General features: G+C 34.6%; 1 protein-coding gene across 3 annotated transcripts in view; it reads right to left on the bottom strand.

Moving 5' to 3' along the window:
* Positions 1–10,894: 10,894 nt before the first annotated feature.
* Positions 10,895–25,641, bottom strand: part of LOC149807244 (E3 ubiquitin-protein ligase HECTD3-like) — a 92,714-nt gene continuing 77,967 nt past the window's right edge. For all 3 annotated transcript variants that reach the window (XM_089963985.1, XM_089963992.1, XM_089964000.1), the window contains exons 16-17: positions 18,917–18,985; positions 10,895–16,392 (exon numbers count right to left, since the gene is read on the bottom strand). In XM_089963985.1, the coding sequence (XP_089820111.1) occupies positions 16,308–16,392; positions 18,917–18,985 (154 nt within the window). In that variant the 3' untranslated portion in view covers positions 10,895–16,307. The remainder of the gene's footprint in view (positions 16,393–18,916; positions 18,986–25,641) is intronic.

Below are 25,641 nucleotides of genomic sequence, written 5' to 3'. Positions count from 1 at the left end.
TATGAACTCTACTATCAGACTGCCAATTGTTACCTTTTGGTAAATTATTCTATTAATGTCTTGTGTTAGAACCTAGGGGCTTAAACCACATATCAAGAAAGAGTGACAACCAACATATTTTGTATAATTTAAAATATAAATTTATTTCCCTAAAATACAAAGAGAAAGAGTAAAAAACAACTCTGTGGTTAATTAATTCTTAAAATTCCTCTAAGTTCTATAAATTCCAAATGATCCAATTAATCTGAATTCATTCCGAATGTGTTCTGAATGAAACTGTTATGTCTGTTTGTACTAACACCATAGAAGAATTAGTTTTGAAATCCAAAAGTCCTTGAATGTTTCACAGTAACTTCAATAGAAAATTTAAATCCAAATGTCCTTGAATGTTTCACAGTAAATTCAATAGAAAATTTAAATCCAAATGTCCTTGAAAGTTTCACAATAAATACATACCACTATTTAAATCTGAATGTCTATGAATAAATGGTAAAAACACTGTGGTTCCAAAAAATTATATTAAATAAAGAACTAAATCAAAATACTCAATGTATCTCTTCCATGTCCAGTAAATTGTCTAGAATGAGAAATTCTGCACACAAATCCTTTTTTATCAGAAGATAATACGCAGCAGCACTGCAATCTAATATGAAGCCTTAAAATGAATCACTATTATCTAAAAATAATCAAATATTGTAAACAAATCAGCTGTATCAATCTAACCAATCAGGAAATAAGTCAGGATCCTTCGTATAAAAAGCCATGACCTCCTGTTATGAGAACACACATCATTTTTGGATCGAGTGATGTTTTTTTGATCCAATTCTACTCAACCTTAAAACACATGACTTATCTTCAAAAATGCAAACTACAATGTTAGAATACTAGCATTACAAGTGTCATTAACTAAATGATATTTACTAAAATCATTATTATGAAATTAATATACATAATATAGATATACATAACACTTGTGTAACAGTTTCAACCTTCATTATGCTTTCCTTTGAAAACAGTCTCCTTCCATTTTGTTCTAAAATCTTACAAGACTGCTCCAGTGTCCTAGAGGTTAGAGCTTCAGTCTTGGATGCGGGAGGTCATGGGTTCGATCCCCGGCCGAGTCATACCAAAGACTTATAAAAATGGTACTAATAGCTGCCTCACTAGGCACTTAGCATTAAGAGGTTAGTGTTAGGACTGGTTGACCTGGTGTCAGGATAATGTGGCTGGGTGGGACATCATGCTACATGTCTAGAAATCACTATAAGCTGCCATACTGCAGACATTGCAGTGATATGACTGAACAATTGTTAAAGCTATATTAAAAATCCAAAATAACACACATAAACACACTTCTAAAGATTTTTTTAAGAAAACTTAATCTACATTCTGTATGAAATATGGAAATACGTTCTACAAAATAATGCTTTGCCTTGAATTCTAACCATGGATGATTCTGTTCATTTATCTTGTTTGATTTAAGATATCTAACTTGAAGATAACAGTTTGATTCTCTACAAGTGAAACAGATACTACTCCTACAAAATAACTGTCAGATGTTGATGATGAAAAGTAAAACACAAACTCTTTAACTGTTTGTAATATAATTTATACCTGAATGACAGAACAAGCTGACCTCAAGCAATTGTCAGGGAACTGATAATTAACAGGCATAATGGCTTGATCTTCAAAATTCTGAATTCACCAGACAATCTGCAGTCAAACAATGTTACAATGAGTGTTTATAATTCCACAAATGTTTTACTTATTCAGGGGCATAACCATAAAGAATGAACTTTAATTTGTTATCAGTGTCTTGTATCAAACAGCTAATTGTGGCCCATACTTCACCACAGATACGTGTTGTCACAAAAATCTGAACAACTTTCATGAATGGGCAGACTGAAACAAACTACAATCATATTTATAATGAAAAGTTTAATTTATATTCACAATAATATTATTAATTGGGACAATACATTTTATATGAAGTGTGCTGCTATGATGTTTCGACTTTTAATCATGGTCAAGGTCATCCAATTAAAAGCCAATAAACCATTCCTCATTAAACAACAATTTTACTTCTAAAATGCTCAATCAGATTTTTTTTCATTTATTTGTTCTTGTTTGGAGCTGTTGTAGCTCATGTGGTAGAACACAGGATTCATAATTCAAGGGTTGCAGGTTCAATACCAATCAGGCCAGCCTAGGTTGGCTGCCTAAGTGTGTCCTTGGGAAATCTTATCTCCTATTTCCTGGGCATGATATAGAAAATAATGTGTTAAAACTGCAGTTAGAATGAACAAAACAAAGCAAAAACTGTTCATCTTGTTTATTCAAATGAAAGCTAGTAATGTATAGAAAGTGTGGATCAAGCACCTTAAACAAGAAACATGCTAATGAGAGAAGAGTAAAGCAAAAGTTATGTGCAGTGATGAAGAAACTTTAGAAACTCAGATGCTTTTTAGTCTTGCAAGACATCTGGTTTTCCAAATAAAGTTTTTCTTGCCATTTCATCATTATCTTGTAAATATGATATAAGGTGGTGTGATCTGTCAGCTTCTGTGAAAATTACAGGGCTGACTAGGCCATAATGTAATATACTTAACTTATATTTCTTTTAAATATTTCATGGGATGAAAATAAATAACTCTTAAGTGAGTCTATTGTCCTGAAAAATACACATTATTAAATACCTAGCCCTGAGCTAGTTTTATTACTTACTCTTTGAACACCTGACCCTGAGCTAGTTTTCTTACTCTTTGAATACCTGACCCTGAGCTTCTTTTCTTACTTACTCTTTGAATACCTGACCCTGAGATTTTTTTCTTACTTACTTTTTGAATACCTGGCCCTGAGTTAGTTTTCTTACTTACTCTTTGAATACCTGACCCTGAGCTAGTTTTCTTACTTACTCTTTGAATACCTGACCCTGAGCTTCTTTCTTACTTACCATTTGAATACCTGACCCTGAGCTTCTTTTCATAACTCGCTCTTTGAAAACATGGTCTCGAACTGGCTTTTTTACTCAATCTCTGAATGCCTTGTCTGAGATAGTTTTCTTACTTAATCTTTGAATATCTGGTCCTGAGCTGGTTTTTTTAACTAGCTCTTTGAATACCTGCTCCTGAGCTAGGTTTCTTACTTATTCTTTGAATACCTGGTCCTGAGCTAGTTTTCTTACTTACTCTTTGAATACCTGGTCCTGAGCTAGTTTCCTTACTTACTCTTTGAATACCTGGTCCTGAGCTAGTTTTCTTACATACTCTTTGAATACCTGGTCCTGAGCTAGGTTTCTTACTTACTCTTGGAATACCTGGTCCTGAGCTAGTTTTCTTACTTACTCTTGGAATACCTGGTCTTGAGCTAGGTTTCGGTGAAGAAAGAGTGCCTCAACAATCATTAGAATACTTAGAGCTAAATTATATTCTGATGCCTTGAAATATTCCTGCATTAAAAGTAAGAGAGATGGGGGGAAAAAAAATACATGGAAACAATACATTATTATTAGAATTATAGTTGGGGCCCCGAGTTGCCGAGTGGTCTAAAGTGCTCTCCGTTACAGATCACTGCCATCTCACCTCTGTCTGCGTAGGTTTGAGTCTCGGGTTCAGCTAATGTGGGTATGTGAGAAAGCTTGCCAGTAGCTTCTCATGGGTCGTTGAGTTCTTTCCGGTGATTTCCTGGGTTCTTCCTCCACCATTAATATTGGCCGCCATGTATAGCCTATCATGTGCTGAAAAATGGCATTAAACCCTAAAAACAACAACAAAAACAACAACAGAATTATAGTTAGGAATATATCAAATTGGTAATTTTTCTAGAACTTGTTTTTCTTGTCTGAAAAGTATGGTAAAGAACGCAAAAAAATGTTCACAATAGTGGCTTTTTGATCTGCAGACTCTGAAGTGAATAAAATGTTTAATCTGAAGGATAAGATTCACAATCTGATAGGAAATGTTGATCTTATATCTGAATAAAATCGACAGATCATGACCATACTATATTCATTATTCCATTGGGCATCAAATAGGCATAGCTGCCTTCATGAGGTGCTAATATATTTTCTTGTAAACACTGCTTAAATTACAAAATAAAAAGGTTTTCATCTCCATGTCTTGTGAGTGCCACATGTATCCAAAGCCAAATCTACCAAATAACTCTCTGATACTGGTACTAAATTATAAATTAATTTGATCAATTTCATAACAGTTTCCATGATACCTGTAACTGGTCATTCTGGTCACTTTTGTCCACTACTTAAAACATTTTGTAAAATATTGAATACAGACAATATAAGCCACAGTGACCCCTAGAGAATGTAGAAAATGTATTTTGTGGTAATGTTAAGTTTTTGGTACAAAATCTGTTATCAACATTTTCAACCAACTTTAGTTACTCCTATCCACCGGCTCTGCCACATGACATTAAAAATGAATAAAAAACTGGTATATATTTAATTTTACCTTGAAACTCATAAATCCTAAATGAATGCTTTTCTTTTGCCTCAGTCCAGATGAGTTTGGGTGTGAACTGAAGCCACAGATACATGTATTTATATAATGATACAGTTTCAATTTTCTGACCATGAGAGTAACACTGCTGATTGTTCCTTAGAAAACCTCTTTCTACAAACAATAATATTAGTTTTATCAAGATAAACTGTCATACCTGTTTCATCATACCATTATTCCACAACTTTGATTTGATGTTCTAAATATATTACATCATCATCAGCATGCCATATGTACAGTATATGCATAACATCACAGGACAGAAATAATAATAATAATAATAATGAAGGCTTTATTTTCAGTGGGCAACTAAATTAGCTACAAATGAGTTCCACTCTACCTTGAGACCCTCTATTATGTAGGTATTTAATACAAGCTAATGTTTACACACATATACATAAACATACACATAATCATACACATAATCATACACATAAACATACACATACACGTACAAGCAAATAGAGTACATAAACATCAACATAAATGCTACATTACTGCAGAAATGAAAATGAAAAAATAAAAAATGCGCAGTATCAAAGATTGCAATTTGCATAGTATATGTACAATTAGTAACAGTATACAACATGGCAATACTGTCAAGTATATCAATGAAACAATATTCCAAGTCTATATTCATCTCTGAGTTTAATAAATCATTTGCAAATAGCTTAAGAAAACAGGGGACTTTGCAACTTTTTGTTTGTTCCTATATTACAATGAAAAATGTTTGCATAATGCTGATCAACTTGGATGGATGCACAGAGACTATTATACACTGAAGACATTGCTCATCAATTTGGACACATGCAGAGGGACTATTATGCAGTGATGCTACTGTTCATTAATTTGGACACATGCAGAGAGACTATTTTACAGTGATACCATTGCTCATCAGTCTGGACACATGTAGAGAGACTATTATACAGTGATGCTATTGCTCATCAATTTGGACACATGCAGAGACTATTATACAGTGATGCTATTGCTCATCAATTTGGACACATGCAGAGAGACTATTATACACTGATGACATTGCTCATCAATTTGGACACATGCAGAGAGACTATTATACACTGATGCCATTGCTCATCAATTTGGACACATGCAGAGAGACTATTATACAGTGATGCCATTGCTCATCAATTTGGACACATGCAGAGAGACTATTATACACTGATGACATTGCTCATCAATTTGGACACATGTAGAGAGACTATTATACAGTGATGCTATTGCTCATCAATTTGGACACATGTAGAGAGACTATTATACAGTGATGCCATTGCTCATCAATTTGGACACATGTAGAGAGACTATTATACAGTGATGCCATTGCTCATCAATTTGGACACATGTAGAGAGACTATTATACAGTGATGCTATTGCTCATCAATTTGGATACATGCAGAGACTATTATACAGTGATGCTATTGCTCATCAATATGGACACATGCAGAGACTATTATACAGTGATGCTATTGCTCATCAATTTGGACACATGCAGAGAGACTATTATACAGTGATGCCATTGCTCATCAATTTGGACACATGCAGAGACTATTATACACTGATGACATTGCTCATCAATTTGGACACATGCAGAGAGACTATTATACAGTGATGCTATTTCTCATCAATTTGGACACATGCAGAGACTATTATACAGTGATGCCATTGCTCATCAATTTGGACACATGCAGAGACTATTATACACTGATGACATTGCTCATCAATTTGGACACATGCAGAGACTATTATACAGTGATGCCATTGCTCATCAATTTGGACACATGCAGAGACTATTATACAGTGATGCCTTGGACACATGAAGAAAGACTATTATACAGTGATGCTATTGCTCATCAATTTGGACACATGAAGAGAGACTATCATACTTTGATGTTACTGCTCATCAATTTGGACACATTCAGAGAGACTATTATACACTGATGCTAATTAAAAATTTTCATCTAATTACCCCTTTACCTAAAAGTTAAATACTTTTTGAGTGATCTATCCAATGCCTTGGAATAATGGAAAAGGCAATAAAATCTGCCACTAGGTCTACTCAGAGATATGTGCACCAAAGTTTGTAAGAATAAAATGCTATTCAGAGGAGAGTATCCCTATTGGGAACCAGACTGAAATTTATTGGTTATCTCCCTTCTAGTCGACCTTGCTGTTCATCTTTTAGTTAAGATGCATGTAAATACCTTGTCTTGTGCATCAAGTGAAATACCATGGTAATTGTTGATCATGTATAGCACTCTCTCCCTATGCATGTGGGAAATTGCCTGACTGAAATATAGCATTAATAAATGGGTTAATAATGGAGTAATTTTTACCACTGTGTGCATTAACATTTCCCAAATTATTTACCTCTTTATCTTAAGACCTGTTTTGAAGGTTTACCACTGTGTGCATTAACATTTCCCAAATTATTTACCTCTTTATCTTAAGACCTGCTTTGAAGATTAATGATGTTGGAACAAAGTAATTTTCAACTGCCAAAGTAAATCATTATCTAGAGGAATCACATCGTGTGTCACCACGACAGCTATTAAAACATCCTTAAAACACCAAGCAGTGGAAATTTGTATTAGTTTTACTTCCATTAATTAAAAACTATTTTCATTCTCTTCGTAAATGAGTGGTCCTTCAGATGAAATGTAAACAAAACATTAAAAAAATGTCAAAGTCAAATTATTCACAACTGTAACAAAGAACAACCACAATCAATAAATTCCGCAAAAGTTGGTCTCCCAGTACCTTTTTCTATTAAACTAGATTGCATAAAGGCTGTCACATTCCCTAAATGTCTACTTTTTTCAGACTGTTTACTTCTTATAGAACTAAAATTCTCAAAAATGTTGAAGTATAAACTTGTGTACTTCTCATGTTCTATTTGTATTGCATAAAGTCCTTCAACTGCATACAGAATTCTGTTTAAAGCATTATGTCGAGGATGCTTTCTATAAGGAGTATGTAGTGTTAGCCTTCAACTCATAAGCTTTAAATATTACTCAACTATTCTTGGCAGTAAAAGGAACCGGACATTCCACACTGGATAAAAAATGATATACACCAACAGCTGGTTTATGTTATGCCTTCAAAGTCCTATGAGAAAATTACTTTCAGGATAGCCTTGTCTACCCTTCCCAACTGTTTTGATCTCTTGTAATTAATAAATGGTATAGACTGCCTACTGTAAATAACAAATAACATTACATGGTGTCACCGATACAAACACAATAACATTGCATGGTGTCACCGGTACAAACACAATAACATTACATGGTGTCACCGGTACAAACACAATAACATTACATGGTGTCACCAGTACAAACACCATAACATTACATGGTGTCACCGGTACAAACACAATAACATTACATGGTGTCACCAGTACAAACACAAGACTGAAATTGTCAATTTTAATTCACAAATTCTGACAAATGTGAATTTCCTACACCTGAAACCTAGGTAAAGTGGTTTCAGTGCTTTGAATACTTTCATCAAGCATCTGGACTTGAAAAAAAGAGGACAAACTTCAACTGAATACCTTGATTTACTAAATGGGAAGTGAGGCTGATGACATTTTATCTTTGTTCAACCAAAGGATGATCAAATGATGCCTGATATCAGCAATGGAAGAATCTTTAATATTGGTGACAACTTTAATAAGGTGTGTGTGTGTTTGGGTTTCAAAGTAGCTATAACAGTTTGAGCCATATTGCTTCAATGTTTGCAGTGTGGCAGTTTATAGTGATGTCTAGCATTGGGGCATCATGCCACAGACATGTGGCATCATGTCACACCCACATTATCCTGACACTAGGCCAACAAGTCCTAACACTAACCTCTTTATGCTGAGCACCACACAAGACAGCTGTTAGTACCAAGTTTTCAGCATGACTTGGCTGGGTTTTGAACACGTGATCTACAACATCTGAGGCAGACTTTAGCAGTCACTTCAATAAGGTGATGAAGCTTCTTGTACAAGATAACACAACTTATATACGATAATTTGATCTAAGAAAAAGAGTTTATTCTTGGAAGAAGAGTTGAAGATTTGCTTGCAAGGTACAGTATCAGCTTGCAAAATGGGAATGACTGAACAGGTTAGCTGGTTATAAAGTATATATTACGGTCTGTTGTGTCAGTGTCAGAAAATCTTGCATCAGGAAGAATTAAACCAGCAACAGTTGATAATACAGGAATGCAGGCCTTTCTGGAGGAATGCAAAAGGCAAATGCCACTTTGGTGTGAAGACTTTTAAAAAGGGCTGTGCTGTGTCATAAAGTGTGGACCTAATGCATTCTGAGACATGTAGAAATGTCCTTTAATTCCAGCATCTACACTGAGGACTCAGACGCTGACACTGGCAGACACTTCTAAATAACAAAAGATTTCTCAGATAACAGTCAAGGGATGTGTTTGAGGATGAAATCTGGAGAGAACTGAAAACCAGCCAACAAATGAAAATACACTAACATAATTGGGTTCTTACCAAACTTTGCAACCCAAATAATTCAGCCCTGAAGAACAGCCTAAACCAAGTTAGCAGCTTCAATGGGTCTGAGTCCAAAGAGTCCAATGTGGACCCCGAGTGGGAAGCTGCAAGTAGTCAAAAAAATCCATAGTGGTCTTGCCAAAAAAGCTGTTCAAACATATAAAAGAATGCTAAAAAAGGCAGATGACCCTTACATAGTTCTTTGACACATTGTGCAACACCATTATCAAATAGATACAGCCCTTCTGAATTAATTATTGGAAGAAAATTACAAACTTCTTGTCAGTGGCACAGAAAACTTGCAGCCAAAAATGCCTGATTTAAAGAAACTGAAGAAATTGGAAAATTATCAGAAGCAAACGAAAAAGAGACATTATGGCTGTCAACACCACACCTAAAATGAAAAAACATCAGGTAGGGATAAGGTATGGATCAAAGATAATTTTTCTTCAGGCATTGTTAAATCTGAGGCATCTAGACCTTGTTACATGGTAGGAACAGATAGGGGAGAGATATGGTGTAATAGGAGAAACTTAAATCACATGCCTACAACAGTATCAGAGCCTGTCAGAGTGAATTTTTCAAACCCTGATCCTTTGTCTGACTTTGATAAAAGCAAGCCAGTATCAATCAGGCAAAATGGATATATCACAGGTTTCAGAAGTTTGTCAAAATCACCATGAACCTGTAAGAATGAAGCTGACAGCAGCTTGTTTAAAAATATAATCACCAGATCACATTTCATTAAAATTTTAACATGGGAGGGGAGATGTAGTGTTAGCCTTAATATAAATAACTATATATCGCTCAACTGTTCTTGGCAGTGAAAGGAAACAGATATTCCACCCTGGATTAGAACTGATATACACCAACAGCTGGTTCATCTTATGCCTTTACTAAGCTTAATTTCTATGTGAAAAATACTTTCTGGGTAGTCATCTCCTATTCACAACTGTCCCGATGTCTTGTAATATAAAAAAAATAGTTCTGATCACCAAGTTTAGTTATTCTTAAATGACAAAATGACAGAGTACAGTGAATGCTGCATCAGAGGTATCTATTTTAAATGGTGACCTATGTTCAGGGAACTAATGTCTACTATGGTATGCAAGTTCTATAAAATAACTACAACATCATACCCTTCTTCTTATGGTATGTATCAAAATCTCCATTATAATCACTAGGTCATACCCTTTTTATAGTATGTATCAAAATCTCCATTATAATCACTAGGTCATACCCTTTTTATAGTATGTATCAAAATCTCTATTATAATCACTAGGTCATACCCTTCTTCTTATGGTATGTATCAAAATCTCTTTTATAATCACTATGTCATACCCTTCTTATGGTATGTATCAAAATCTCTTTTATAATCACTATGTCATACCCTTCTTCTTATGGTATGTATCAAAATCTCTTTTATAATCACTAGGTCATACCCTTCTTATGGTATGTATCAAAATCTCTTTTATAATCACTATGTCATACCCTTCTTCTTATGGTATGTATCAAAATCTCTATTATAATCACTGTCATACCCTTCTTCTTATGGTATGTATCAAAATCTCTATTATAATCACTAGGTCATACCCTTCTTCTTATGGTATGTATCAAAATCTCTATTATAATCACTGTCATACCCTTCTTCTTATGGTATGTATCAAAATCTCTTTTATAATCACTATGTCATACCCTTTTTATAGTATGTATCAAAATCTCTATTATAATCACTAGGTCATACCCTTCTTCCTATGAATGCTAAGTGCAGTGTTTTCAATACTTTTTTGTGCAAGAAGGAAAAATGTGTAAGCATATATTCTGATTCTCCATCTTGTTCAAAAGAAACAAAAGCCATGAAAGCTACTGATGCAATATTTATTTCATTCTATATATTGTCCTCATAAATTTACATTGCAAATCAAAAAAGTAATCACATCATAAACATCGTTAAACTGTTGTATACTAACGCTATCACACATCACACTAATAATTATTATCAGAGTAACAGCACAAATAACAGTAATTCACAGACTTCCATCATGAAAAAGAAGGGAACTATTAATTATGGAATTCATCCTTTCCACATATTTGGCTGCAATGCCAAATGTGTAATTTATGTAATGATTTTACAAAGAAACTGTAATATACATGTTCCAAATTTCTAACACAACAGATGTCTTTTGAGTTGGACTGGTGTAAATCTACGGGTTAATCCCAATGCTGCATTTTGCAACACTTAAGAATGCAACCCGAGTCCATAACATGAAAGTTTTTATTTTTTCTTATTTTAAAGGGATACAAATAAATTTCATGCATATTGAAGAGCAATGACTGTGATTATGGCCAACACTGAGATTCAAGTAATCTTAACATAAAGGAAAACGTGCAAGCAGATCACAACATTCTGATTTATGTATGCAGATTCTCAAGTGCTGTATTTTACCCCTGAACCTCTCTCATTTGATCCATACGGCTAACATGTATTCAAATTCTGTTATGATAACTGTGAATATCAACATGCTCATGTAAACACTTATGAAAAAAAAAATGCATAAATTTATGAACTTTTGTTGCAATTGTAAAAGCATTTATGCATGTAAATATTCTTTCTATAACATCTGTTTGCACATTCTCATTCCATCATTTTGAGGCACAAGTTTGTCTTGTTGGCCTGATGTTGATAGTACACCCGTCCTCTTATTCAAATTCTGAAAAATTATTGACACTTCTCTTTTAAAACTTTTTAATCAAGCAATTTAACTTTTTTCTTCTTTACCTCCTTAAAGAAAGAACTGTTTGAAAATTGCCCTTAAAATATGGCAATTGACTAATATGAAACTGTTTAAGGGAAGCATTAAAGTCTACTGTGTTATAGCTATGGTGATCCATCACTATAACAATGTTTTAAGGGATCTTACTATAACACTACTTAAGGAAGCATAGAAGTACAGTGTGTTATTGCTGTAGGTGCCTTATGTGTGTGTGTGTGTGTGTGTGTGTATATATATACACACACACGCACACAAATATTATTTGATGTAGCATATCGATACATCAAGACTGGCCATTGGGCCTGGACACATTCAAATGAGGTATTTCTCCTTACTCAGAACAAAAACAAGAATGTGGTTTTATATTTATTACATACCATCTCTTTTCTGTTTTCAACATACATTTTTTCACTATCTTGTGTCAATGGAATTCAAAGCAGGTCTGAATTGACATGTCAGTACAACTAAGAATATCAAAATGCAGAGATAACTGAAACACCAAAACTGGTTAAAACTGGGTATATGATACAGGCTATATCAATAGCGTAAGATTAAAGGGTATGTAATATATCTACCGTACTCAATTATAAGTCGAGTCCAACGGCAATGACCCAGATCTGCTATCACATAAAACGCAGGCAGATCTGATTCTGTACAGTTTGTTTGGAGTAATCAGTAGAACAAACAGCATAGACCCTGATCTGCAAGCGCATTATGCTACAGCACATCAGGATTTTTGTTGTGTGAAGTTTTACGCGATTTATAAGTGAGTAAATATGGTAGTATAATTATTTCATAAGGAAAAGGATCCCATGACCATATTCAACTTAATAAAATAGACATTGTTATACTGAGATACTTTGTAGTTAAAGACCACTGTATGTCAGGAATATTGAGCATAATATGAGTGAGAAAACAAGACACAAGAGTCAAATTCAGCAACTATATTGGTTTATGGTATAACACTTTTAGCACAAATAATTTTCTCTTGTCTTGAATAGTCTCCTCTTTACTGTACACTAGTATCTACATCTGAACAATTATATTTTTTACAAAAATGTTTACATTTATGCTTATTTATCATGACATGTTTATGTCTGAAAATAGGGAAAGGCAGTTTACGGATGTAAATGAAGCACTGTCACACCATTGACTAATTTTTTCTACATGGTTTACTGTACATCTTTTTCACAAGTCTCTGCATCACACTAAGCTAACAAAGAAAACCTGAAATGACAAATTTCTGTCACATCAAAATTTTGTAACAGCATTGCCATTTACAACAACACTCTTACCTGCTCTACCTGTTGTAAGTGGTATATTCTATTAAGGCTACAGAGCTCTGTCTACAAGTCACACAGGTCACGTTAGCGTATTTATTGATACTTTTTAAAATTATTTTTAAAATTGATTCGTAATATAGCTATAACAAAGTTTACTCAATCTTGATTTTTGAGTGATCTACAAATTAATTGTCATAACAAAATTTCCAGATGAAAAGTATAGATTGATATGGACTTTTACAATTTTAATTTGGCATTACAATAGGTCAAGAAAGTCAATATTGGATTGAACTATTACTAGTGCAAGGGGAATCAATGTATGATCATGTGAACAAGAAGTTGCACACATCTTCATTCATCTCCTGTATGGATGTTTAACTATGAATGGGATAGAGGAGTTCATACAATAAGTTTTATTCTTAGCATGTACATGACATTTCTTAAAAATGATAACTTAGCATGATGTAAAATTAAACTAAAAGAAATATGAATTGACAGCTGTGTTTCTAGTGTTTTATGTGTATGAAAGCACATATCTGAATGGGAAAAACAGGCATTATGTACAAATTGAAATAAAAGACATGACATACCATACAGAAGACACATACAAAGTTACATAGTTGCCTCCAATTTATTGGACTTGTGTATTGATATTTTTTTTCATGTCGGTGTTTTCACAGGCTTTGTTTATAAATGACAACATTGTTGCATCTCTGTTTGTTTGTAGCACAACTTTTTCCCAATTGCAGATACGTTCCTTCTTACATCATAATGCGCAACAAAAAAATCGGTTTAAACGAGATCAGCCCGCTTGCTTGACTGTGCCTAAAAATGTTGAAGTACATTATCAATGAATTTGCTGTGAAGTATTTTTCGAGGAAATTATACAATAATCTTCATGAATTTTGATAGACAAGACCCAAAATAAAATGAATAAATGCATTTAAAGGTATGTGTAATCAAATTCTCCAAAATGACACCTGAAGCTTCAAAAAGTGACTTAAAGCATGTACACAGTCTATGGAAATATAATAATAATAATAATAGTAATAATATTAAGTGCAGGTTTGACTATAGAGCAAATGAGTGTTTCTCAAGGCTTTGTACATATGCTGTTAGTTACTTTTGTTACAGCCACTGAGTGTTTCTCAAGGCTCTGTTTGAAATTAACCTATACGAAGTTAATGAAAGGATAGCCAATGTTCCAAAAAGTCTATCACTAAACAATAATTTTAATATAACATCTGAACAATAAACTTTGACATTGATAAATGTTAATATCAACTTCTATCATAGAAACTGTTACTTAAATTAATTGTTTGCCCAACTGCACACAACCACTGTGATATAAAAAGAGTTATTACTTGGAAGTGATGCACCTGATATTTGAGTCTTGAAATTTTAATGCCATACAAGTTTATTAATGTTAATAAACCAGCTGAAACTTAAATATAAGTCTGCATTTCATCCCTAGTTCCATTCTTGTTGTAAAGGTTCCCCACTTATCAGAGAATCAAGGACCTCTTGGACTTAAGGTGAGTCAATGAATGGTCACCAGAAGTTTAAAGGCCAACGCTACCCTGTAACAACAGTTTAGTTTGTTTGGGCTCATCCTGCTTTAAGCATTTAAGTCTTAAGCATTTCTGTGCTCTACCATCTCTAAATCCACTAACAACTTACTGTTATAATACTGTCACCTGACTATAATGATTCATCAGTTTTATGAACTCTATTTAAATTTACTAAACATGTTACTTGTTATATGCATATTTTATAACTGGCCTTCAGTTATAAATTACTAAATTATTCATTTAAATCCCTGTGGTATAGTATTTTGAAATTTTATGATTGTTCTATCAAAATGTATTCATTCTGTATTCCAAAATTTTGCATTATTATCTGTTTGCCAATTGTTGCATGGGGAAGAACTTGGTGTAACGCCAAACCTGAACAATATCATGGGTCACTTTCCTTGCTTTTCTTTGTGAGAGAAGAAAGGTATTTTAAAGGATACATAAAATCGATTACATAGCATACAAATTGAAAATTATTTCAAGTTGTGATGAATTTCATTCTTTACGATATATGCCTATTTACTAAGTTCGATACAAATTTTATCAGAAATAGTTGCTAAAGTGTTGACAAGCTCAGTCAATTAAATGCAAGATCACTACATCAATATATGTTGCTCTTGCTCATACCTGTACCAATCTAAGATATTAGCATTTTAAATCTATTTTCCAAGTTTACTCAAAATCACATCAGAAATACAGTCTCATGAGTGGCAACAAGTTCAGTCAATCTGAAGCAAAATCAGCTCATTAATACGCATATATTCCAAGTTTTATTAATAATGAATTCAGCATATGGATTCCAAAATGGTCATAAGCTCAGCCATTAAATGCAAGATCATTAATATCTGTTGATCTTGCTAATGTCAACCTTGTCTGAGATCTTATGATACAAGTATATAATATAAGTTTAATCAAATTCAGATAAGAAATATGGCCCCCAGAATGATAACAAGGTCAGCCAATCAGACACAAGATCACCATACTAATGTGTGCCCTATATACATGCTTATAAGTTGAGTCTAATTGCAAACTGCACAGACTCAGACCTGCCATTGCATACTGTTATGGTAGATCTTTTTGAGCAGATTCTTAGGAGTAATTAATGGAACAAACAACATAAACCTAATCTGCAGGCATATTATGCTACAGCAGATGATGATATATGCTGTTTGCAGTTTGACGCAACTTAAGAATGAGTACAGACAATATAGATCTCACTCATCTGAACCTGTCAAACATACTGATAATATAAACCTATATTTAAAGTTTGACTAAATCTCATCAAAGATATTGACTCCATAGTGGTAACAGGCAAATGCTGACAGATTACAGATGACTGACAAATGGACACAACCATGTACAGCCAGATGAGCTAAAAAATGAATATGTATTACAGACACTGAACTGATATGATGGATAATAGATGGATAACTGGCAACCAGCAAGACTGCTACATCTGTGTTTATGTAATACTTACAAAGGTAGAAAAAAAATGGTCATGCAAAGCTTTAAAAAGATTGAACATTATTTCAGTATGTGCATACCAAGGTTAACAAATTTCATGGTTTATTTTTTATATAGCACTGAAATACAAGTAAGTGAAAGACATCAATATAAAATGCAAATCTCTGGCTGCTCTGCAAAGATTAGTCTTCCCATAGATTCATGTCTGTATCAATATCCATGCAATTGTAGGCAGCATAGCGTATCTTCTCCTCTGCAACTTTGGCACTGGGAATAAAAATAAGCACAAACAATAATGATAGCAAATGAATATTCTGATGTGAAGCTCTCATGAAGAAAAACAGGCTGGATCTAGGATTTAGCAATTTGAGAGACTATCCCCTACTTAAAAATTAAAAAGGGATCTCAGTCTGGTCACAGCTGAGCCTCTTAATAGGGCACCAAAACAGTAACTAAAACTGATAGAGGAACAAGAGAACATACTGCTTTCTTCAATAACCCTGTATCAAACACTGTTGCAATGCAGTCCTCAAAAAAATGCATTTTATTCCAAAAAAATCTGATGAAAAGTATATATGTCATGCCTGTCTGATTATAAAGTTAGGACACAGCTTATGACAATAAAATATTTTAAAAAATTTACCTTGACCTAGTCAGATGAAGTTATGATATGTGCACACAAAAAAAACATGCAATGTGATGACAAGGGACCTACCATTTCATTTTCTGGAGGAGATAAGTGGGGGGAGGGATTATCTATTGTATTCACGGAAACAAGAGACCCTAAAAAGTTGGGTTTTTGTGGGCTTAATGGCATTTTTCAGCACATAATAGGCTATACATGGTGGCCAGTATAATGGGTGGAGGAAGAACCCAGGAAAACTCCAAGAATAACCACTGATCCACTTAGCCTGAGACTTGAACCAATGTGGACAGAGGAGATTTGGCAGTGACTGGTGGAGATGAGTGCCTTATACCACTTGTCCACTGAAAGACATCACCCCTTGATGGGACTGATATTCCACTATTTAAACTGAATTCCAATTCAAAATAAGAACATTTTTTCTTTTTATCTTCTGAGTGCTGAAACTATCTTTGAAATTTTTGGAGTAATAAGAATTTCAAATTAGCTGCTGTGGTGGCCATATTAGAAGTAAAATCTGCAACATTTTCATTAGGATACACTAAACTCGATTAGAAGACCTTTGTTGAAAACCCCAGGCAATATAAGATCATCCATGCAGGACAGTTAGTTGCAATATGTTCAGTAAGTTCACTGTGGCAGCCATATCTGTGGAGCTACATTTTCATTTAGGACCAACTAAATAATGTAAGAAATTTTGTGGTGAAAACCTTGTGTCAATATGACCATCAATTCTAGAGTAGCAATAACAAGATTTTCAAGACAGTTGCCACTGTGGCCATAGTGGCTCTTAGACTGGCACCTTTTTAAGTGATGACCAACCGGACAACAAAAACAGTTCTTGTGAAAACTCCACGACATGACTTTCTGTTTAAGAGAAATACTGACAAGATTTTCAAAATGGCTGCCATGGTTACCATACTAAATGTCAGATCAACATCATAGGAAGTCTTCTGGTCAAAACACCATCAGAATGGACTTTCCATTTAGGAGAAGCAGCAATAACAGCATGATGGCTACTATTGTGGCCAAAAAAGGACCACTAGACGTCATAAGCCATTCAGTGAAAACCCCATGTTGAAAAGACTATCCATTCAAGAGGACTTGGGTCAAAAGTAGTACTTCCAGGTCAGTACCCATGAATATAATCCCAATTTATTCTATAATGTGTTTTTCTCTCTTGATCTGATGATCATTCTTGGCTCAGATATAGGCATTCTTGGTATTGATTTAAAAGAAAATATCAATAGCAAGATTTTCAAGATGGCCACTGTGGTGACCATATTGGATGTTTGGACAGAACCATTTTCATTAAAGAGCAACTGGACATCACAACATGTTTTCTAATGAAAGCTCCATGCAGATATGACTTTCCATTCAGGAGTAGAAGATGACTGCCAGGGTAGCCACAATAAATGACAAAAATGTACCATTTTCATTAAGGACCAACTAGACATTGTAAGAATTTTTAAAGTGAAAACCACATGCTGATAAGACCATCCAATTATGAGTAGTGAAACCAAGATTTTCAAGATGGCCACTGGAGCATCTGTACTGATTGTCCAAGTGGTACCATCTTCATCAAGGACAGCTGGTCCTTGGGACAAACAAAACGATTTTCAAGATGACTGCTGTGGTGGTTATACTGATGTCAGCGGCAGCACCATTTTTATTTAGGACCAACCAGACCATGGGATGAATGTGTAAAGTTCCATGACAATCCTCATCAAACAACAATACTATCCTAATGGAAAAATGGATGATGGATAAAGGATGACTGAAAAGAGGCCTTCCCATAAGATCTTCTGATCTATCACAGGTAGAGCTAACAAATAATATTCTTGAGAGAAAAAAAATCTCAGATCACATCAAGAATGCAGTAAAACTAATTCTTAGTCAATTCCCCTTTCTCCTTCACTGGAATAGGAATAAGTAAACAAGTGTTCTTTATTAATAATATTTGTAACTTTTATTTTAAAAAAATGTAGATAGACTAGTCCTGGATATCTGGTGACTCAGTTTTATACTATTTTATTGTATTGTTTGAACCATTTTTCAGCATATGAAAGGCTACACATTAATACAGACATGTATAAAAAAAAAGGTTACAGTATAAACTATAAATAGCAACAGATTTCCATTCCTTACCTTGAGAAATTGGGTAAATATAAAATATTAGCACATGTTGAAGACTCTGGCAAGCAGTCTATCATATCACTGCAAGAGAAAAAATATGTTAACCATTACTCTTTGTTTTTGCTTTGCTTAAAATCTCAAAATAAATTACTGCAAATTTTCTAAGACTCTGTGACTGAATGGCTGAGCAAAACAAAGTGACAATCTGTACAACACAAGAACTAAGTATATATTGTTAGTAACCATGGTAGCAAAACATGTGCTACTGTAAACTTATCATTCTTACATCTGATTGTAAGAAAGCTTCTCAAAGACCTTACTGATGCAAACCAACCTGGGGGAATAGGGAGGAGGTAAAAATCTCAGATATACAGACATCAGATCACCCTTTAAGAGAAACAGGAATATATATATAACAACGATAATCTCTTAAGTTGTTTGTGTATGTCTGTACAGCAAGATGAACCATATAATGCCCTTAGGATATTGATTTTTGTACATCTGTACAGTAGGATGAACCAATATACAGCAGATACTGATACACTCAAACTGTCATAGACAAGGTCAGAATGGATCCGACCATATGAAATTATGAACTCAATATTGATACACTCAAACTGTCATAGACAAGGTCAGAATGGATCAGACCATATGAAATTATGAACTCAATATTGATACACTCAAGCTGTCATAGGCAAGGTCAGAATGGATCAGACCTTATGAAATTATGAACTCAATATTGATACACTCAAGCTGTCATAGGCAAGGTCAGAATGGATCAGACCTTATGAAATTATGAACTTAATACTGATACACTCAAGCTGTCATAGACAAGGTCAGAATGGATCAGACCATATGAAATTATTAACTCAACAATAATACATTCAAGCTATCAAAAGGCAAGGTCAGAATGGATCAGACCTTATGAAATTATGAACTCAATATTGATACACTCAAGCTGTCATAGGCAAGGTCAGAATGGATCAGACCTTATGAAATTATGAACTCAATATTGATACACTCAAACTGTCATAGACAAGATCAGAATAGATCAGACCTTATGAAATTATGAACTTAATACTGATACACTCAAGCTGTCATAGGCAAGGTCAGAATAGATCAGACCTTATGAAATTATGAACCTAATACTGATACACTCAAGCTGTCATTGACAAGGTCAGAATGGATCAGACCATATGAAATTATGAATTCAACAATAATACACTCAAACTATCACAGGCAAGGTTGGAATGGATCAGACCTTGTGAAATTATGAACTCAACAATAATACACTCAAGCTATCAAAAGGCAAGGTCAAAATGGATCAGACCTTATGAAATTATGGAATCAATATTGATACACTCAAGCTATCACAGGCAAGGTCAGAATTGATCAGACCATATGAAATTATGAACTCAACAATAATACACTAAAGCTATCAAAAGGCAAGGTCAGAAGGGATCAGACCTTATGAAATTATCAAATCAACATTGATACACTCAAACTATCAAAAGGCAAGGTCAGAAGGGATCAGACCGTATGAAATTATTAACTTAATTATGATACACTCAAGCTATCATAGACAAGGTCAGAATGGATCAGGCCTTATGAAATTATTAATAATAATAATAATAATGAGGACTTTGTATAGCACCTAATCTTTTGAAGCTCTAAGCGCTTTACAACATTAACTCAATAATAATACACTCAAGCTATCATAGACAAGGTCAGAATGGATCAGGCCTTATGAAATTATTAATAATAATAATAATAATAATAATAATGAGGACTTTGTATAGTGCCTAATCTTTAGAAGCTCTAAGCGCTTTACAACATTAACTCAATAATGATACACTCAAGCTATCATAAGCAAGGTCAGAAGGAAACAGACCTTATGAAATTATTAACTCAATAATGATACACTCAAGCTATCATGGGCGAGGTCAGAAGGGATCAGACCTATTGAAATTATTAACTCAACAATGATACACTCAAGCTATCACAGACAAGGTCAGAATGCATCAGGCCTTATGAAATTATTAACTCAATAATGATACACTCAAGCTGTCATAGGCGAGGTCAGAAGTGATCAGACCTTATGAAATTATTAACTTAATAATGATACACTCAAGCTATCATAGGCAAGGTCAGAATGCATCAGACTTTATTAAATTATGAACCCAACATAATATATTCCTTATATATGCCTAAATATATTTAATTTGACGAAAAATCAACTGAAGATCAAATAACATTAAAATGAGTTAGAAGATATACATGTATTTCATAAGAATTGGTGACAAAAGCAAGACATCAATTCTTTTTTAGAGTAAATTATGTTTCTTTGATAATACTTACCTGATCATAATGCCTTAGGAGAACATCCACTACCTTGCAAATCCTGCTCTACTGGGGTTATTTTAGGAACATAAGTGCAAAAAAGTCATCTGCATGGCACGATGAAAGTGGGATGAGTGTTTCTCCTTGGAAATGGGAATTGGCATGAAACTCATCAAATTAACAGTTACTACTGAGTGGATAAGCACACTCTTCCAGAGATGTAAATGTCTGGGGATGGTGGTGGTGGTAGTAATGGTAAGTGTCTCTGAAGAAATATTTTACTCAAAAAATTAGTCTCAATTCTAGATATATTAAACTATCATAATATATTAGGCAAATAGATAAATGAAGGAGGGAACTTCATCTTTCTTACCCAGGAACTGGCTCTGTCTCTTGTCTCCTAATGTATGTGAAGCAGTCTTGAGTCTTGTGTGAGATACAAGACCGTGTTAGCACATGGTATATGCATGATGCAGGAGAAAAATGTTTACTCACAAAAATACAAAGGAAGTTGAGTACCTGCAACATTATGAAGCTGCTGAACAACCTTGGAAGGTAGGTTTTTGTGCTGCTGATAATGGCCCCATCGAGTCAAATTCTGCCCTTTGGGATGAAATGTCTCTGAGACCAAGGATAGAAAATATCATCTCTCACCTCCATCTCATGCCTTGAATGCTGTCAGTTAGGGAGAAGTTGCATTCAGATACTATGATGGTGGCAAATACCTTAACTACACTGAGCTGGTATGTGCCATGCATTATTTGGTTTTGGGTTAGTTCCTTGTAAGCAAAGACATAACCCATCATATCCATAACAACAGAGCTTGAGTAGAAATATTGTCTTTCTTTTTGAAGTGGTAAGAACAAAAGAGATCTCCATCTTCTGATTAGTTCAGTTTGTTTTAGGTACCACTTCAGAACTCTTACAAGGTCCTGTACACTCCACTGGAGTGAAGAGTATTAGCAGCAAATAGGTGTCAAAAAAAACGACTGATTCCCCATTGGGAAAAACCTGATCTTGTAAATGAAAGTAGGATCCTGAGTGAAAATGAACCCTGGTGGCCTAACTGCATATAGTTCAGAATGACTGAAATGTGTGTGTGTGGGGTATCTCACTGATTCTATCCACAGTAGCTAGGAAGCAAGTTTTGGATAAATAAGAAGCAAAATCAAGAATGCTCAAAACATTGGTTCAAAACATGTTTTATTCAACTACATCACAGCACATGGAAGATTTCATTTTAAACAAAGGCTTTGGTCAAGACATGTCAATGTTCACAAAAACAGTCCAAGAGGTATTCAATCTGGCTTGTATTCTCCCTTCTTCAATGTTGAAATGTGCCTGAGACTGTGGAGCAGTAGCTCTAAATAGTGACAGCAACTTATTCTAAAAGATCCCAAAAAGTAAGTAGGCAAACTAAGACATTTAAAGAGATAAGCTGCATTCATAGGTGTCTGAGCAGGTAGGGTAGAAGGTAGGATTTTTCTAGGAATCTCTCCTGCAAAGTTTAATAACTCATCAATCCATGATTTTTTACAATTGCAAGAAGCAATCTGGATTAAACAGCAGTTCAACTCCCTTGATTTTTGCAAGAACTAGAAATCGGAGGGGTTTGGTGGAAAGTGCAGTTCAGGAAAAGGGCACTGACTGCCAAGGCCTTTGATCTGGGGCTAAAGATACAAAGGTTGTAAGCTTTGTGCTCCACTACGTCTTAAGTTAACCCCAATGGATGCAGAATTTGACTGAAGGCAGAGGGTAGACAGAACCAATTGCTATGATTGAGATGAATCTATAGGAACAAGGAGTCCACTGGGCCTTCCTGGAATATGCCAAGCAGAGATCATGTGACTTGTTTCCCCCTAGCTTTTTAATGTACTTGAAGATATTGTTATGTATACGCAATTTAATTATTTGTTTGTTAGTTAAAAAAAAAAAATTCTTTTTTTTATAAGGTAACTGTGTCTACTGAATTTGAATTTTTTTCAGAAAGTCAGTTCAGTTCTGTTTGACTGGACTGTTATAATATAGAAACACTGTATCTCGTTGCTGACCTTGATTCAGAAGGGTTCTGGTAAACAACTTTTTAATTTTTTAAAATTTATTATTCTTTCCAAGAGTAAGAACCATTGATTTCAGTTAAGGCCATACTGTGAATATGTGATGTTAGGCATGCAAAAAGCTTCTATTTTATTCTTGAAGAGTGACCATGTGACCCTCATCTGGGAATCTGTTTTGCATCTTAAATTAGTGTATAATGTTTTCTGGACAGAATTTGGGCATTTGGGCTCTAAACCAGTGACACTTAAAGGTGTTCTGCTGTGACCAGTTTGAGTTGACATTTTATTTTATGGAATACAAGTGATTCTTTTCCATGGAAATATTTAAGTACTCATACAGAATTCGTGGACAAAGACATTCACTGAAATAATTTCAGAATTCAAAACTGGATAAAACTTTTATGTGATTCAACAAGGGACTGTTGACACAACAGCACACTGAAGGTTCCAACAGATATCATTGCCTTCTATTTTGTATTTCATTGGGACTCAAACTCAGATTCATTTAGGACTTTTTAATAACAGGACTTTTTTTTAATTCTTGGATTAATTTTGGATTTGATTCGTAAAACCTTAAGTTCCTTTTTGTCATTTTTACCTTGTTTTTTCTGGGGAAATAAATTATTTGTTAAATTTTGCAAATTCTGTTATGTTTTGTAAGAGCATAAACACGTAACAATGTATGGTTGGACTGAATGAAAATGTCCTTCCCAGACAGCATCTCCTGCCATGATTCAAAAGTATGCACCATTGCCTTCATCTCTGCAACTTAATGTGCAATGAGCACTCCTACCCAAACTCTCTTCTAGGAAGGAGGGCAGAAGTTTGTATACAAGCCTGTTATGCTGATGTCTGAACAGATCTTGTCTTCCACTGGCTGCTTCTGCAGTGGGATGTTTGCCACAAGGCAAACATAAAGTCCTCCTGTTTGGTGAAATTCATACTGTATGTAACCCAGTGGGACAGAAGGATCATCTGCATTGGTCCTATGAACAAGAAGCTCAAAATGAAAGGATCCATTGTCTTATTGATAAGACAACATGATGTGAAGGTATTTCTACAATGAAATTTGATTTTCAAGCAAATAATGGACCACACTGTGATTATTTCAAGACATGTTCCCACAAATGCAGGCTTGGTTCTAGGGGGTTTTGAGCACCATGCTCAAATCTACAAAATGCTGGCATGGAATGAGGTCAAATTTGTCCTTCTTGACAGGAAATCCAAATGAAAGCAGCAAACAAGTAATTGCATGTCATCATTAAACAAATTACTGACCTTGTGATTTTGTAGAATTCTCACCAATTAGCATGATGTTTAAGACATAGAGCTGTTAAAAAGTGACATGACTCTGTCCATAATTGTCATGAGGCCCCAGGACTAATATTCAGACCAAACCAAGTGTCTTGAACTAATAAATTTCATCCCCATACATGAACTTTAAGAATTCTGGGAAGACCTGTGAATGGATATGTGAAGGTATGCATCTTGATGGCCTATAATGACTCAGAAACTGCCCTTCTGAACATCACTGAGAACTTATCTTAGCATGTCAAATCTGAACATTTTCCCTAAAATAAGTGGAAGAGAGATTAAATCCATTTTCAAACAAACCTTACCTTACCACTAGCTATCCAATTAAGAAAATTAAATAAGATCCTGGCAAGTTTTCACTGAAAACAATATCAACTGTCCTTTTCAGAAAGAAAGCATTGATTCTTGCTTCAGAGCATGTTTTGTATGGGTCTCTTGTACACAATATCTGTAGCGATGGGAGTCCTTGGTAATAGGCAAGAGTCAAAGAATGTAGTCTGGAGGCTTTCTGAAACAAACTGTAACACCCAAGAGTTAGTTGGGTTATGTCTCTCTATTCCATGGAAAAGCTATGAATTCTTCCTCCTGTAGGAATGTCAGAAGGTAGTCTAAGTATGGCATTACTTTTGCTAAGAGCTGATGGGCAGAGAACTGAAAAGAAATTGGTCCTTGTTTCCCCTGTGCTTAGTCATTTGTGACATGCAGAAACCAGTTCCCCATCAAGGGAACTGGAATAGAAGGCATGCTTTAAAGGGATCCTTCCTATTTTTATAATCTCTCCTAGGGCATGAGAACAGAGTGCTGGGTTCCTGTATCTGTCTTCCTCTTTGGTGACATTATGCAATTTAAAATAACTTTGTGGTCATTTTTCCATGACAGAGGATGAGAAGAGAGATAAATCTCTTTCCACCAACTGAAGATTAATGGATACAGCTATGTCAGTGGGTAAATGAGTGTTGAAATTTTTCATTAGCATACATGTCATGCCTTAGCATAAGTATTGGGCAGGTTCTTACCAAATACGTT

The sequence above is a fragment of the Sinohyriopsis cumingii genome, chromosome 1 (assembly GCF_028554795.1).
Source record: "Sinohyriopsis cumingii isolate HCF-2022 chromosome 1, ASM2855479v2, whole genome shotgun sequence".
In the NCBI taxonomy this organism is placed as follows: domain Eukaryota; kingdom Metazoa; phylum Mollusca; class Bivalvia; order Unionida; family Unionidae; genus Sinohyriopsis; species Sinohyriopsis cumingii.
The sequence above is the reverse complement of the archived record's forward strand: the minus strand, read 5'-3'. Positions and strand labels throughout refer to the sequence as shown.